Source organism: Salvelinus alpinus, chromosome 34 (assembly GCF_045679555.1).
Source record: "Salvelinus alpinus chromosome 34, SLU_Salpinus.1, whole genome shotgun sequence".
Classification (NCBI taxonomy): Eukaryota; Metazoa; Chordata; class Actinopteri; order Salmoniformes; family Salmonidae; genus Salvelinus; species Salvelinus alpinus.
This window is the reverse complement of record NC_092119.1, coordinates 23,035,579-23,051,985: the sequence shown is the minus strand read 5'-3', so window position 1 is coordinate 23,051,985 and position 16,407 is coordinate 23,035,579. Positions and strand designations below refer to the sequence as shown.

At 41.7% G+C, this 16,407-nt stretch overlaps 1 protein-coding gene across 2 annotated transcripts in view; it reads right to left on the bottom strand.

Annotated features, from left to right (window-relative positions):
• LOC139563652 (uncharacterized protein C14orf132-like) overlaps window positions 1–7,683 on the bottom strand; it is a 71,155-nt gene extending 63,472 nt beyond the window's left edge. The window contains exon 1 of one of the 2 annotated variants that reach the window (XM_071382496.1): window positions 7,159–7,683. In XM_071382496.1, coding sequence (XP_071238597.1) covers window positions 7,159–7,185 — 27 coding nt within the window. In that variant the 5' untranslated portion in view covers window positions 7,186–7,683. Of the gene's footprint in view, window positions 1–6,442; window positions 6,513–7,158 lie in introns of those variants that run through there. The other variant, XM_071382497.1, reaches the window with a different exon arrangement.
• Window positions 7,684–16,407: the final 8,724 nt, after the last annotated feature.

Genomic DNA, 16,407 nt, shown 5'->3' with positions numbered 1-16,407 from the left:
TTAAAGGCACAGTCAACTTAGTGCATGTAAACTTCTGACCCACTGGAAATGTGATACAGTGAAATATAAGTGAAATAATCTGTCTGTAAACAATTGTTGGGAAAAATTACTTATGTCATGCACAAAGTAGATGTCCTAACCAACTTGCCAAAACTATAGTTTGTAAACAAGAAATTTGTGGAGTTGTTGGAAAACTAGTTTTAATGACTCCAATCTAAGTGTATGTAAACATCCGACTTCAACTGTAGATGGGTCAAAACAAAATATTCCTATGAGCATGGTGAAGTTATTAATTACACTTTGGATGGTGTATCAATACACCCAGTCACTACAAAGATACAGGAGTCCTTCCTAACTCCATTGCTTGAGAGGAAGGAAACCGCTCAGGGATTTCACCATGAGGCCAATGGTGACTTAAATAGTTACAGAGTTTAATGGCTGTGATAGGAGAAAACTGAGGATGGATTAACAACATTGTAGTTACTAAATGACAGGGTGAAAAGAAGGAAGCCTGTACAGAATGCAAATATTCCAAAACATCCATTCTGTTTGCAACAAGGCATTAAAGTAATACTTAAAAAAATGTGTCACCACTGAGTACCACATTACTGGGGAGTTTTTCAGGATAAAAAAGAAACGGAATGGAGCTAAGCTGTCACGCCCTGACCTTAGAGATCCTTATTATTCTCTATGTTTGGTTATGTCAGGGTGTGACTCGGGTGGGAAAATCTATGTTTTCTATTTCTTTGTGTTTTTGATGGTTCCCAATCAGAGGCAGCTGTCTATCGTTGTCTCTGATTGGGGATCATATATAAGTTGTCATTTTCCTTTTGGGTTTTGTGGGATCTTGTTTTCTGTTAAGTGTTTTTTCCTGACAGTACTGTGCGCTTTCGTTTTTGATTTTGCTGTTTGTTGGTGTCATCAATAAATATACGATGTACGCCTACCACGCTGCGCCTTGGTCTCCTTCTCCCAACGAGAGCCGTAAACATAAGCACAGTCCAAATCCTAGAGGAAAACCTGGTTCTGTCTGCTTTCCACCAGACACTGGGAGATTAATTTGTCTTTCAGCAGAACAATAACCTAATACACAAGGTCAAATCTACACTGGAGTTGCTTACCAAGAAGACACTAAATATTGCCAAGTTACAGTTTAGACTTAAATCTGTTTGAAAATCTATGGCAAGACCTGAAAATGGTTGTCTAACAATGATCAAGAATTTTGAAAACAATAATGGGGAAATGTTGCACAATCCAGGTGTGAAAAGCTCTTAGAGATTCACGCAGAAAGACTCACAGCTAGAATCTCTGACAATGGTGCTTCTACAAACTTAGGCATGACTTACCAGCAACAAATGCTGCCACTACACATCTAAGTATAACTGATTAAATTATGAAAGACAAGCATTGTAATTTTGGATTCTGTAAAGTGAGTGTGGAAGAGGTGAAAAAATTATTGTTGTCTATCAACAATGACAAGCCACCGGGATCTGACAACTTGGATGGAAAATTACTGAGGTTAATAGCAGACGATATTGCCACTATCTTCAATCTAAGCCTACTAGAAAGTGTGTGCCCTCAGGCCTGGAGGGAAGCAAAAGTAATTCCGCTACCTAAGAATAGTAAAGCCCCCTTTACTGGCTCAAATAGCCGACCAATCAGCCTGTTGCCAACCCGTAGTCAACTTTTTGAATTTTTTTGTTGTTGACCAGATACAATGCTATTTTACTGTAAACAAATCGACAACAGACTTTCAGCACGCGTATAGGGAAGGACATTGAACAAGCATGGCACTTACACAAATTACTGATGATTAGCTGAGAGAAATTGATGATAAAAGACTGAGGGAGCCGTTTTGTTCCCTCAGGCCTGGAGGGAAGCAAAAGTAATTCCGCTACCTAAGACTTCAGTGCAGCTTTTGACATTATCGATCATAGTCTGCTGGTAGAAAAACATATGTGTTATGGCTTTACACCCCCTGCTATATTGTGGATAAAGAAATACCTGTCTAACAGAAGACAGAGGGTGTTCTTTAATGAAAGCCTCTCCAACATAATCCAGGTAAAATCAGGAATTCCCCCATGGCAGCTGTTTAAGCCCCTTACTTTTTTCAATCTTTACTAACGACATTCCACTGGCTTTGAGTAAAGAGCTGCAGTTAGTTTCAGAATGGGTGGCAAGGAATAAGTTAGTCCTAAATATTAAAAAAACTAAAAGCATTGTATTTGGGACAAATCATTCACTAAACCTCAACTAAACTAAATAAATAATGTGGAAATCGAGCAAGTTGAGATGACTAAAATGCTTGGAGTAACCCTGGATTGTAAACTGTCACGGTCAAAACATGTTGATACAACAGCAACTAAGATGGGGGAAAGTCTGTCCATAATAAAGTCTGCTCTGCATTTTTAACAACACTATAAACAAGGCAGGTCCTACAGGCCCTAATTTTGTTGCACCTGGACTATTGTTCAGTTGTGTGGTCAGGTGCCACAAAGAGGGACCTCAGAAAATTACAATTGGCTTAGAACAGGGCAGCACGGCTGGCCCTTAAATGTACACAGAGAGCTAATATTAATAATATGCATGTCAATCTCTCATGGCTCAAAGTAGAAGAGAGATTAACTTCATCATTACTTGTTTTTGTAAGAAGTGTTGACATGCTGAATACACTGAGGTGTCTGTTTAAACTACTAGCACACAGCTCGGACACCCATGCATACCCCACAAGGCATGTTACCAAAGGTCTCTTCACAGTCCCCAAGTCAAGAACAAACTATGGGAGGTGCACAGTACTACATAAAGCCATGGCTACATGGAACTCTATTCCACATCAGGTAACTGATGCAAGCAGTAGAATCATATAAAAAAATAAGATAAAAATACACCTAAAGGAACAGCGGGGATTGTGAAGAGACACAGACACAGCCACACATACACATGATAAGACACGCACTCTACACAGACGTACACATGGATTTTGTATTGTAGATAAGTGATAGTAAAGTAGTGGCCTGAAGGAAATGTAATGTCATGTAATATTATTTCCATTTACAAATACCTTGGAAAGTATCGACTCAGGGGTGTGAATACTTATGTAAATTAGATATTTCTGTATTGAATTTTCAATACATTTTCTAAAAACATGTTTTCAGTTAATATGGTGTATTGTGTGTAGATGTGTGAGGGAAAAAAATACAATTTTGATCAACTTTGAATTCCGGCTGCAACAGAACAAAATGTGGAATAAGTCAAGGGGTATGAATATTTTCAGAAGGCACTGTATGTGATCATATACAAATGTATGCAAGGTTTGAAGTAATTATGTTTTAGTCAAATAATATATTTGTTTGGGCTTCTTGCGGTCAATTTGAAATCTAAAAATATGTTTTTATTATGTTCCCGGCACCCTGACCATCCACTCAAGAACAAACCGGCCCGCGGCTGAATCTAGTTGATGATCCCTGGTCTATGGTGTAGTCTCCTATAGCCTACTTCAGTGATGTAAATGTGCAAGATAGTTTCCTTCCACCATATTTTTTGCACCAGTCTCTGCGCTTTTAAAATCCAAGTCACATTGAGATTGACTTCATGACTTAAACCTAAGCTGACCCATCACCGTATGTATTACTGCCCCCCAGTTGTAAGAAGTGACATCCCAAAAAACACTATAGGCTTACAACACAGTAGGCATGCTTTCTATACCTAACCCTAAAGCTAAATCTGAAACTAAATAATATAAAAACGAAATATATATAACTATAACTAAATAAAAATGAGCCAATTGTAAACTGGGGATTATTAGGTGACCATGATGGTTTGAGGGCCAGATTGGGAATTTAGCCAGGACACCAGGGTTAACACCCCTACTCTTACGATAAGTGCCATGGGATCTTTAATGACCTCAGAGAGTCAGGACACCCGTTTAACGTCCCATCCGAAAGACGGCACCCCACACAATAACAAGGATTTCCAACATGTATTCTAGGGTCTATCTGTCAAAAGAACTAGCCTAATCTCCCAAAACATCTGTATTTTGGACATACTGTATAGATTGCTAAAAATGAGTGACAAATAGGCCGCAACATGTAAAGTGTTGGACGCATGTTTCATGAGCTGAAATAAAAGATCCCAGAAATGTTGTACAGTGGGGCAAAAAAGTATTTAGTCAGCCACCAATTGTGCAAGTTCTCCCACTTAAAAAGATGAGAGAGGCCTGTAATTTTCATCATAGGTACACTTCAACTATGACAGACAAAATGAGGAAAAAAAATCCAGAAAATCACATTGTAGGATTTTTTATGAATTTATTTGCAAATTATGGTGGAAAATAAGTATTTGGTCAATAACAAAAGTTTCTCAATACTTTGTTATATACCCTTTGTTGGCAATGACAAAGGTCAAACGTTTTCTGTAAGTCTTCACAAGGTTTTCACACACTGTTGCTGGTATTTTGGCCCATTCCTCCATGCAGATCTCCTCTAGAGCAGTGATGTTTTGGGGCTGTTGCTGGGCAACACGGACTTTCAACTCCCTTCAAAGATTTTCTATGGGGTTGAGATCTGGAGACTGGCTAGGCCACTCCAGGACCTTGAAATGCTTCTTACGAAGCCACTCCGTTGCCCGGGTGATGTGTTTGGGATCATTGTCATGCTGAAAGACTCAGCCACGTTTCATATTCAATGCCCTTGCTGATGGAAGGAGGTTTTCACTCAAAATCTCACGATACATGGCCCCATTCATTCTTTCCTTTACACGGATCAGTCGTCCTGGTCCCTTTGCAGAAAAACAGCCCCGAAGCATGATGTTTCCACCCCCATGCTTCACAGTAGGTATGGTGTTCTTTGGATGCAACTCAGCATTCTTTGTCTTCCAAACACGACGAGTTGAGTTTTTACCAAAAAAGTTATATTTTGGTTTCATCTGACCATATGACATTCTCCCAATCTTCTTCTGGATCATCCAAATGCTTTCTAGCAAACTTCAGACGGGCCTGGACATGTACTGGCTTAAGCAGGGGGACACGTCTGGCACTGCAGGATTTGAGTCCCTGGCAGCGTAGTGTGTTACTGATGGTAGGCTTTGTTACTTTGGTCCCAGCTCTCTGCAGGTCATTCACTAGGTCCCCCCGTGTGGTTCCGGGATTTTTGCTCACCGTTCTTGTGATCATTTTGACCCCACGGGGTGAGATCTTGCGTGGAGCCCCAGATCGAGGGAGATTATCAGTGGTCTTGTATGTCTTCCATTTCCTAATAATTGCTCCCACAGTTGATTTCTTCAAACCAAGCTGCTTACCTATTGCAGATTCAGTCTTCCCAGCCTGGTGCAGGTCTACAATTTTGTTTCTGGTGTCCTTTGACAGCTCTTTGGTCTTGGCCATAGTGGAGTTTGGAGTGTGACTGTTTGAGGTTGTGGACATGTGTCTTTTATACTGATAACAAGTTCAAACAGGTGCCATTAATACAGGTAATGAGTGGAGGACAGAGGAGCCTCTTAAAGAAGAAGTTACAGGTCTGTGAGAGCCAGAAATCTTGCTTGTTTGTAGGTGACCAAATACTTATTTTCCACCATAATTTGCAAATAAATTCATTAAAAATCCTACAATGTGATTTTCTGGATTTTTTTTCCTCATTTTGTCTGTCATAGTTGAAGTGTACCTATGATGAAAATTACAGGCCTCTCTCATCTTTTTAAGTGGGAGAACTTGCACAATTGGTGGCTGACTAAATACTTTTTTGCCCCACTGTATATGCAACAAAATGCTTCTTTCTCTCAAAATGTGTGCACAAATTTGTTTACACCCCTGTTAGTGAGCATTTCCCCTTTGCCAAGATAATCCATCCACCTGACAGGTGTGGTATGTCAAGAAGCAGAAGCTGATTAAACAGCATGATCATTACACAGGTGCACCTTGTGCTGGGGACAATGAAAGGCCTGTGGCTAGAGAACTCTGTTCATAAACCGCCACCAACGTCGTTTTAGAGAATTTGGTAGTACGTCCAACCGGCCTCACAACTGCAGACCACGCCAGCCCAGGACCTACACATCCAGCTTCTTCACCTCCGGGGGGGGGGGGGGGGGCTGAGGTCTGTAATAAAGTCCTTTTGTGGGGGAAAAAAACTCATTTTGAGTTTCATGTGAAATCCATAGATTAGGGCCTAATTAATTTATTTCAATTGACTGATTTCCTTCTATGAACTGTAACCCGGTAAAATCTTTGAAATTGTTGCATGTTGTGTATATATTTTGTTCAGTATATCTTTACCTATCTTAACATAAACTAAATGTGTCATCAATTTCTAACACTAAAAACAAAAATTGTATATCCCACGCCCTCATATTTTATAAAACAAAAGTTAAGACAGGCGTTCGCTTTTCATCCACGTTTTCCCCAAACAGCCTAAACCCCTTTCTGACACATAAACACAGTGCATATTCTTACCTGTGCAGCCATAAATGAGAGATCCATACTGTTGCTCTAGTCTAGTCAAACCAACTACGCACCCAAAAAGAAATGGAAAATGGGTGAATAGTTTATCTTATTCCCAAAAAGATCATTGGTCTTTTTGCACACAGCGGTCTTCAGGATCTGTATAATTGCACGTGAAATACATGTTGTTGACAATTTAAAAAAAAAATTTTTATACATTTTTATATCACTTTGTAACACAATAACATGTGAAGAAATCCAAGGGGTCTGAATACTTTTGCAAGGCACTATATACATCTCATTGGAGTTGAGTTGCGAGGCTTGGTAGCTAACTTGATTTTTCTTACAAGTTAAAAAGCATTGGATCGGTGTAAATCAGGGCAGAACTACTCTCCCCTTGCATTTAAAATTTCAAGTTGAAGGCCGACTGCGGTACTCTAGGCATTGTTTCCAGAAAACAGGATCCCCCATTATAGTGAATGTGGAAATGGCGATCTTCATGGTCAATATTCGTGGACATAAAAAAAAAATATATCGAGCAACATCATTATACCAATAATTGCTTCTATTTCACTAGATTTATGTCCTTGAACCTATTACAACAATTAAATATACCACGCCCTCAATTTTGATAATACAAAAGTTAAGACAGGCGTTCGCTTTTCATCCACTTGTTTCCAAACAGCCTAAACCCCTTTCTGACACATAAACACAGCGCATATTCTTACCTGTGCAGCCATAAATGAGAGATCCATACTGTTGCTCTAGTCAAACCAACTACGCACCCAAAAAGAGATGGAAAAATGGTTGACTAGTTCATCTTATTCCCAAAAAGATCATTGGTCTTTTTGCGCCCAGCGGTTTTCAGGATCTTTCTAATTTCATGTGAAATACACGTCGAGCAATTACATAGAAAGGGCAATTGTGCGACGAGAGATGGAGTTGACTGGTCTTTAGGTCGACATCTGCGCGAGCAAAGAGCGGGAGAGTGGATGTGAGCTTGAGAGACAGCACGAGAAGAGAACATTGAATGATGCTGTTGTTCACTGAGTTCTCGAAGCCTATATGGATGGAGGCGGGTGATCAACGGCTATAGACTGCTCTTCTGTCTCTGTCTCTTTTGCTCTCTCTCTCTCAATTAGATTCCTACTTTTACACAGTTTTACGCAGCTAGAATCGATTACCTCTCGCGTTAGCTGTCACCGCACAAACTCACGTGCCCCATCATGTCGTTGTCCTGACCGATATTTTACAGTGACACAGACTAGGCTACAAAAGAAAACGACAGGTAAATTCGATTTTTTTCTCCAATATTCCCATGAAGTTCATTGATTCAGAGAAGACCTAGTCTATATAATCTGCCTACCTGCTTGAGTCAGATGTACAGCCTGGTCTCAGAGCAAACCGTATAATATTTTACTTAAATCTGTGCAATTCTTTTTAGTACGGCATGTTACTTTGTGTTAATTGATTTTACATTGGCCTACGTAAATCCGGGACACTCAAATTAATATGATATGTTACGATTGGTGTAGCATATCATATCATAAAGCAATGGAATGTAATATACTAAAGCAGTCTAATGTAATATATCATACAAAAGCAGCCAAAAGTAATTATATCATACTAAACAATCAAGATGTAGAATACTATACGTCCTACAATTCATAGTATATTGTAGAACTGCTATTTCATTAGTAGGCCAATGTAATATAAACTCAGCAAAAAAAGAAACGTCCTCTCACTGTCAACTGCGTTTATTTTCATCAAATTTAACATGTGTAGATATTTGTATGAACATAACAAGATTCAACAACTGACACATAAACTGAACAAGGTCCACAGACATGTGACTAACAGAAATGGAATTTGTGACCCTGAACAAAGGGGGTGGGGGGTCAAATTCAAAAGTAACAGTCAGTTACAATGCATTAAGTACTGCAGTGCATCTCCTCCTCATGGACTGTGCCAGATTTGCCCGTTCTTGCTGTGAGATGTTACCCCACTCTTCCACCAAGGCACCTGCAAGTTCCCGGACATTTCTGGGGAATGGCCCTAGCCCTCACCCTCTGATCCAACAGGGCCCAGACGTGCTCAATGGGATTGAGATCCGGACTCTTCACTGGCCATGGCAGAACACTGACATTGCTGTCTTGCAGGAAATCACGCACAGAACGAGCAGTATGGCTGGTGGCATTGTCATGCAGGAGGGTGCCTGCAGGAAGGGTACCACATGAGGGAGGAGGATGTCTTCCCTGTAACGCACAGCGTTGAGATTGCCTGCAATGACAACAAGCTCAGTCCGATGATGCTGTGACACACCGCCCCAGACCATGACAGACCCTCCACCTCCAAATCGATTCCCGCTCCAGAGTACAGGCCTCGGTGTAACGCTAATTTCTTCGACGATAAATGCAAATCCGACCATCACCCCTGGTGAGACAAAATCGCGACTCGTCAGTGAAGAGCATTTTTGGCCAGTCCTGTCTAGGGACGGTGGGTTTGTGCCCATAGGCGACGTTGTTGCCGGTGATGTCTGGTGGCGACCTGCCTTACAACAGGCCTACAAGCCCTCAGTCCAGCCTCTTGCGGACAGTCTGAGCACTGATGGAGGAATTGTGCGTTCCTGGTGTAACTCGGGCAGTTGTTGTTGCCATCCTGTACCTGTCCCGCAGGTGTGATGTTCGGATGTACCGATCCTGTGCAGGTGTTGTTACACGTGGTCTGCCACTGCGAGGACGATCAGCTGTCCGTCCTGTCTCACTGTAGCGCTGTCTTAGGCGTCTCACAGTACGGATATTGCAATTTATTGCCCTGGCCACATCTGCAGTTGCATGTTTATGGTTCATTGAACAAGCATGGGCAACAATGTTTTAACCCTTTACAATGAAGATCTGTGAAGTTATTTGGATTTTTACGAATTATCGTTGAATGACAGGGTCCTGAAAAAGGGATGTTTCTTTTTATGCTGAGTTTATATATTTTATATATAATCTTTATTTAGCTAGGCAACTCAGTTAAGAGCCATTGGGCCAATTGTGGGCCAATTGTGTGCCACCCAATCACTGCTGGATGTGATACAACTTTGAATTGAACCAGGGACTGTGGTGATGCCTCTTGCACTGAGATGCAGTGCTTTAGACCACTGCGCCACTCGGGAGCCCGAATATAAACTAATGTAAAGTAACATATTATACTGAATGGAGTGGTGCAGATTTTAGTAAAATATAATGCATTTTGCTCTGAGACCACGTTGAAATGTAGACAATACACGTTTGGACAGTAGCCTACTCACTGTCACTGTTGATATTTATAATGTGATGGGTATCTGCAAATACTCATTAACTAGAAACCTTAGTTTTGGATAATAATTTGCTATGGATTTCAAGTGTCATCCATCAGAATTCTAGATTTCTTTTTTTTTTATGGGCACCCTGAGTGGTGCTGTGGTCTAAGTCACTGCATCTCAGTGCAAGAGGTATCACTACAGTCCCTGGTTCAAATGCAGGCTGAATCACATCCGGCCATGATAGGGAGTCCCATAGTGCGGTGCACAATTGGCTGGGGTAGGCCGTCATTGTAAATAAGAATTTGTTCTTAACTGACTTGCCTAGTTAAAGAAAGGTTGAATGAGACACCTATGATAACCTGCAGAAAATCCATGGCTCTGGTAATCAAGGAGTAAAATAAGCAATGGAACTACCTTTGACTGGGAGGCATACTCAAATCAAATCAAATGTGTGCACAATTTGTGCACAAGATTTCCTCTTTCACCACTGGCGTAATGCAGTTTCTCTGGACCCACTGCAAGGTCGGGGCTAGCGACAATAATGTCATTACTTGTTCAGTAAAGTTGGAAATTCAGATTACAGATTGTATAAAAAATTTGATACAACAGCATACTAATCAGCTACCAATTGATTTAGCTGCTATTTATTAACTTTTTTATTAAATTACACTTCAAATAACCTAACATTGAGGAAAAAATAAGTCTGCTTGAGGATAAATTCAGCCACTATTTATTGTTGAAGTCCATGGGTTTTGTCTGGCTAATAGTCTACACAAATGGGCTGCAATATTCAAGGTCAATTAAATTAAATTCAACTTGAAAGACTCCCCTGGTCTACTGAAGTTCTCCTTTCTTTAATGAGAGGCTCAATTAAAGATGTTGCAGAACTACTGTATTTGAAGTTTCCCTGATGTTACTACGGCAATCAAGCTGTTTTTACCATCCCTATAAATGTTGCTTCTGCTGAGAGATTGTTTTCTAAACGAAAACTCATAAAGAACTAGGCTACCTAAGAATCATTAGGCTCTCAGTCTGATATGTGCTGGCGAAGATCGAGAGCCATGCGTCCTCCGAAACACGACCCTGCCAAGCCACACTTTTTCTTGACACACTGCTCGCTAAACCCGGAAGCCAGCCGCACCAATGTGTCAGAGGAAACACTGTCCAACTGGTGACCGTGTCAGTGTGCATGCGCACGGCCTGCCACAGGAGTCGCTAGAGCACAATGGAACAAGGACAAACCCTTTCCTAACTCGGACGACGCTGGGCCAATTGTGCACGCCTCATGGGTCTCCCAGTCGCGGACGGCTGCGTCACAGCCCATAATTGAACCCTGATCTGTAGTGTAGCCTCTACCACTGCGATGCAGTGCCTTAGACTGCTATGCCAGACTGGAGGCCTGCAAAATTATTTATATGAAAAAATAAACATCGATGACAGGCACATGGGCCCCCAGCGCTCGTGGGGGCTGCGGGGGTGTCCGTTACGGCAGTGTCTTTCACACATTACTGAGCTCATCGCCACTGGCTTTGATAAGGCACGTTTCACATGACTTCTTCCAGTATGGGGGGTCACTAAATACAGGTTTGAGCTGGCCCAACAACAATCAGAAAAGAACAGTAATACCTACTGTAGCCATGACCCCAAAGGGTTACTCTAGTAGCTATGACCCAACCACTCTCCCCCGTTGTTGACTGTAGAGAAAGAGAAGAAAAAATGAAAGAAAGAGACATTTTAAAAAACATATAGCTCTTTAGCGCTGTAAGTTTGATGCAAATGGATGATGGAATACTGTCACGATCGTTGTAACTTTGAGGAAGAGTGCACCAAGGCGCAGCGTGAGAGAAATACATCTTATTTTATTTTTTGAAGATGAAACACAAAAAAACGAACACTTTTACAAAACAAAACAACCGTGAAGCTACAAACGTAAGTGCATACACAAGCTACAAACGTTAAACATAGACAATTACCCACAAAAGCCTACTGCCTATGGCTGCCTTAAATATGGCTCCCAATCAGAGACAATGAATGACAGCTGTCTCTGATTGAGAACCATTCAGGCAACCATAGACTTACCTAGACACCTACACTCAACACAAACCCATACACTCTACCAAAACCCCCTATACCATACAACCACCCCAGACGAGACAACTATACACAAACATCCCCCCTGTCACACCCTGACCTAACCAAAATATTACAGAAAACAAAGATAACTAAGGCCAGGGCGTGACAAATACAAAATGTTTAGTAAACCTCAAGCATTCTTTGGCCTATTACTGTACTTTCAGTGGCGGGAAGGGATACATTTTGAAAAGAGCAAATTAAACGGAGGAGAATAAAGGATGTTAAAGGACAGAGATGAAAGCGAGGGAACCGACTTGTGTGGGAATGTTTATGGCCTTGATTTCATCTTAAAATGTGTTTTGCTATGGAGGAGATGAGGCAGACATACCGGATCAGCAGTTTGGTTTCTCAGACTCCTGTGCTACACTTTTTGCTGAGCACACATCCAATCCCTCAGTGAGTGAGAGGGATTTAGCTTCAGTTCAGTTCTCACAGGAGAACTCAGATCCAGCTGTTGAATGTCTACGTTTTGAGACTTTTTACTCATACGTTCTGGTCCCAGGTGTTGGTTTGGATGTATGGTTTGGTTAGAAAGTTACCATACCAGGAGTTTCAGGTGTACCGTGTGCCACAGACATCCTTTTGTAGGGAGGATAAATACTTTTGTTAATCCACTCTTGTGCTGGCGGTACTGCACTCAAGATGTTCATGTATCTGACGTACAGAAGGTTATAGCTGTGGTTAATATAGATAAGCTGGAAGTTATTATTGTCAGCATCTTCTAGAATATTGAAAACAATGGGGGTTAATTTGCCCTTTTTGAAAAAAGAAAATCATGACAAAACAATGTATGCCAGACTAGACTACTTAGCAAACAAACAAAATACGTCAGCCTAGGTTGTATCAGTCTGCACATTGTAATGAGCTGGGATGCTACCTGTTGTTGCTGTCACAGAGCAGTGATAAGAAGTCCAGTGCACAGCCATTGGTGTTATGTATGTGTGTCTCTCTTGCTCAGTGGACAGTCACACTCTCTGAGCACTCCTAAACATCCTTAATCTTTTGGGACTTTTGTTGTTTCCTTAATTTGACTGAGGCAGCTGTGTGGGTAGGAACCTTATGAATAGCATTACGAGTATCGGAATTGAAGACCAATAAATCAAAATGTAATATGAAGCTACCAGACAGGGCTTTTGGACCAAAACCATGAGGGAAATTAGGTTTTATGGGAACAATCAGCCACCTTGGCTTAGTATTTGTCAAAGCAGATGGAGGGATTGGAAAATTGATGGTCCTCTCGCAACACCCACACAAACCTAGACACACATACCTAGACACAGACATAGACACACGTAGCGGTGCACAAAAACATGCATCAACATGGCCCCTGTGTATCTGCTTCCTCTGTCTTTGCTTGCTTCATGTCAATTGATGCATACCCAAAGAGGTACATTATTCATTATTAATGCTTAGCTGAATATATTGCAATTCATCATGTTGCTCATGTATGTGTTTTACCATGAGCAACCCAGCGGGATTGAGCTCTACACAACATCCATAACATTTTGTATTCAAAAGAACTCTTTCAAGTGCTCATATACCTAACCTTCTGTCAGAAAACATTGCTAACCATCTCCTTATAGCTAGCAGCTGTTGATGCATGTTTTGCTATTTTCCACGCTAATAATCCTGCAGAGGAATTGCACTAGAGTAGCTATAATATACACATAGCATCATATGCCTCTTATCTGTCTGTGCACTTGAAATTGCTAGCTAGCTCAAGTATTGGTCCTGACAGGAATGTATGACAACATCAAACGGTTTGGAAATCATGCACAGAAAGCCTGTAGCTCTTCTCTTTAGATTTATCAGAAGAATTCCAATGTGAAGAAGAATGATTTCTACATTGTTGTAGCTTGTGATGCTCTCAATCTCTTTATTACCACACAGTGAAATCTTAATCTAGTGACATTTTTCAGTTTCACTAGAATCCAGAGCTCCAGAATCAGGCAGCTATGGCAACAGCAAATGAAGACGGTAGGTTATGTGATAGGTTCCCCACAGCACCTGCACACCACATCTGGGCCGGCTAAATTAAAGCATTTCTTCACTATTACAATCCAAATTGTAGTCGGCTGTTGTTACATTGTGTTTCTCAGAGCCCGTAGCACAGCTGTTACTGCCTAGTCAGATGGGATAAGGCAATATGGCACCAGTCACTGATGCAATTGTGGTTCACTCTATAGCTATTCCCAGACAGGCAATAGCTGGCTCACTGGCTCCATGCTCCACACAGTGCCCAGGGTGAGTGGTGGTAGTGGGGTTGGGTAATGGGGATAGGGTGGGGAGTTGGTATGGAGTACCCATCTGTGAGCAGCTGGAGAGGGAAAATGGGCGTTGGGATGTCAGGATTATGCCCTGTCATCCAACCTTCAGCTCTTATTTACCAGACCCTCCGTCAGCCAATGGCAAGCATCAGAGTGATTCATGTGTGCCTGTTAGGGAGCTGGCTTTGCAGTTCCAAGCTGGAACACACATGTGCCACATGTACCCTTGTATTCTACTTCCTCCCCCTCCTCCACCAGAGAGAAAAAAAGGCAAACACAGCAGTATACTACTCCGTGTGGCAGCCATCATGCCTGGAGGCTGAATCTCTCTCTTGCTCCCCTGAAAGTCACAGCACATGGACACTCCATTTGTTGCCGTTTGTCAATGTGCGAAAGAAGCCGGGCAGGCGGTTGACTTTCAGCAAATGGAGTCCCTGGTGACCACTTGGTTGGTCCATGTCCTTTCTCTCACCCAGAGTGCACATCACATGTGACGCTCATGCCGATTGCCTAGCATGCAAGCATTTCTCCATCGCTTTGTCCATCTCCATCACTTAGTGGCGTTCAGCCTCATCCTTAGAGAAATCTGACCAAGGTCTTAATGTACTTATTCCATTTACATCTCTCTGTCCTCAGTGGTTGATGACCCACAACTTACCGTTGCTGACATCACACGTCAGTTCAGTTTACTAAAAAGATTTGGCATTGGTCCTGAGATCCTCAAAAGGTTCTACCGCTGCAACATCGAGAGCATCCTGACTGGTTGCATCACTGCCTGGTACGGCAATTGCTCTGCCTCTGACCGCAAGGCACTACAGAGGGTAGTGCGTATGGCCCAGTACATCACTGGGGCTAAGCTGCCTGCCATCCAGGACCTCTACACCAGGCGGTGTCAGAGGAAGGCCCTAAAAATTGTCAAAGACCCCAGCCACCCCAGTCATAGACTGTTCTCTCTACTACTGCATGGCAAGCGGTACCGGAGTGCCATGTCTAGGACAAAAAGGCTTCTCAACAGTTTTTACCCCCAAGCCATAAGACTCCTGAACAGGTAATCAAATGGCTACCCGGACTATTTGCATTGTTTGCCCCCCCAACCCCTCTTTTTACGCTGCTGCTCTCTGTTTATCATATATGCATAGTCACTTTAACTATACATTCATGTACATACTACCTCAATTGAGCCGACCAACCAGTGCTCCCGCACATTGGCTAACCGGGCTATCTGCATTGTGTCCCACCACCCGCCAACCCCTCTTTTACGCTACTGCTACTCTCTGTTCATCATATATGCATAGTCACTTTAACCATATCTACATGTACATACTACCTCAATCAGCCTGACTAACCGGTGTCTGTATGTAGCCTCGCTACTTTTATAGCCTTGCTATTGTATATAGCCTTTCTTTTTACTGTTGTTTAATTTCTTTACTTACATATTGTTCACCTAATACCTTTTTTGCACTATTGGTTGGTTGTAAGTAAGCATTTCACTGTAAGGTCTAAGGTCTATTGTATTCAGCGCACGTGATAAATAAACGTTGATTTGAATTGATATGATGCTAATGCATGGCTCTGACTTTACACTCTGCTTGGTTTGTTACCATGACTTCCGTAGTTTCAGGACAGCTAGGAGCAATGATCTCCACACCACCCCAAGGTCAAGGGTCACCTCCAACCATCCACAGTCAGCAATACGGAGTCATTGGCTGTTTGTTTTGTCGACAGATCTAGAAAACATTACAGAAACCCAGTTTGGCTTCAGTTGTAAAAGCTGTACATAATGTCTACTGTATGAAATGATATTGAAGCCTAATATCTAAACTCTCTTGACTCATGTTATGTATTCCTGTAAGCTATATATTGCCTGTTCCAAGGTCTGATGTTGTCTCTGGAACAAAGCTTAGTGGATATGAAAGCACACCACACTGTACATCATCTTAGGTGGAATGAAAAGTCAATCTTCTGAAAATGTTTTGCAGTAATTGATATGTATGCATTTGAATAAAACACTGCAAGCATTTTCTTCAAGGTGTTCCTCAACTCCTTTGGAACTTTTATTTGAATTATTTATTTAACACCTACTGTACAGTCCAAGGACAGCTTAAGAATGTTAAACAGTGAGCACACTAGCATACTCTGTCAGGAAACATATTGAGTCACTTACATTAAGACACACATTAAAGTAGAAATAATGACTGTGTTTGTGTTTGTTCTGTATAGCGGATGTGTGTACATCTGTGTGAGTAATAGCTAATGTTTTCTCGGTACTGTATTATAGAACATGTATT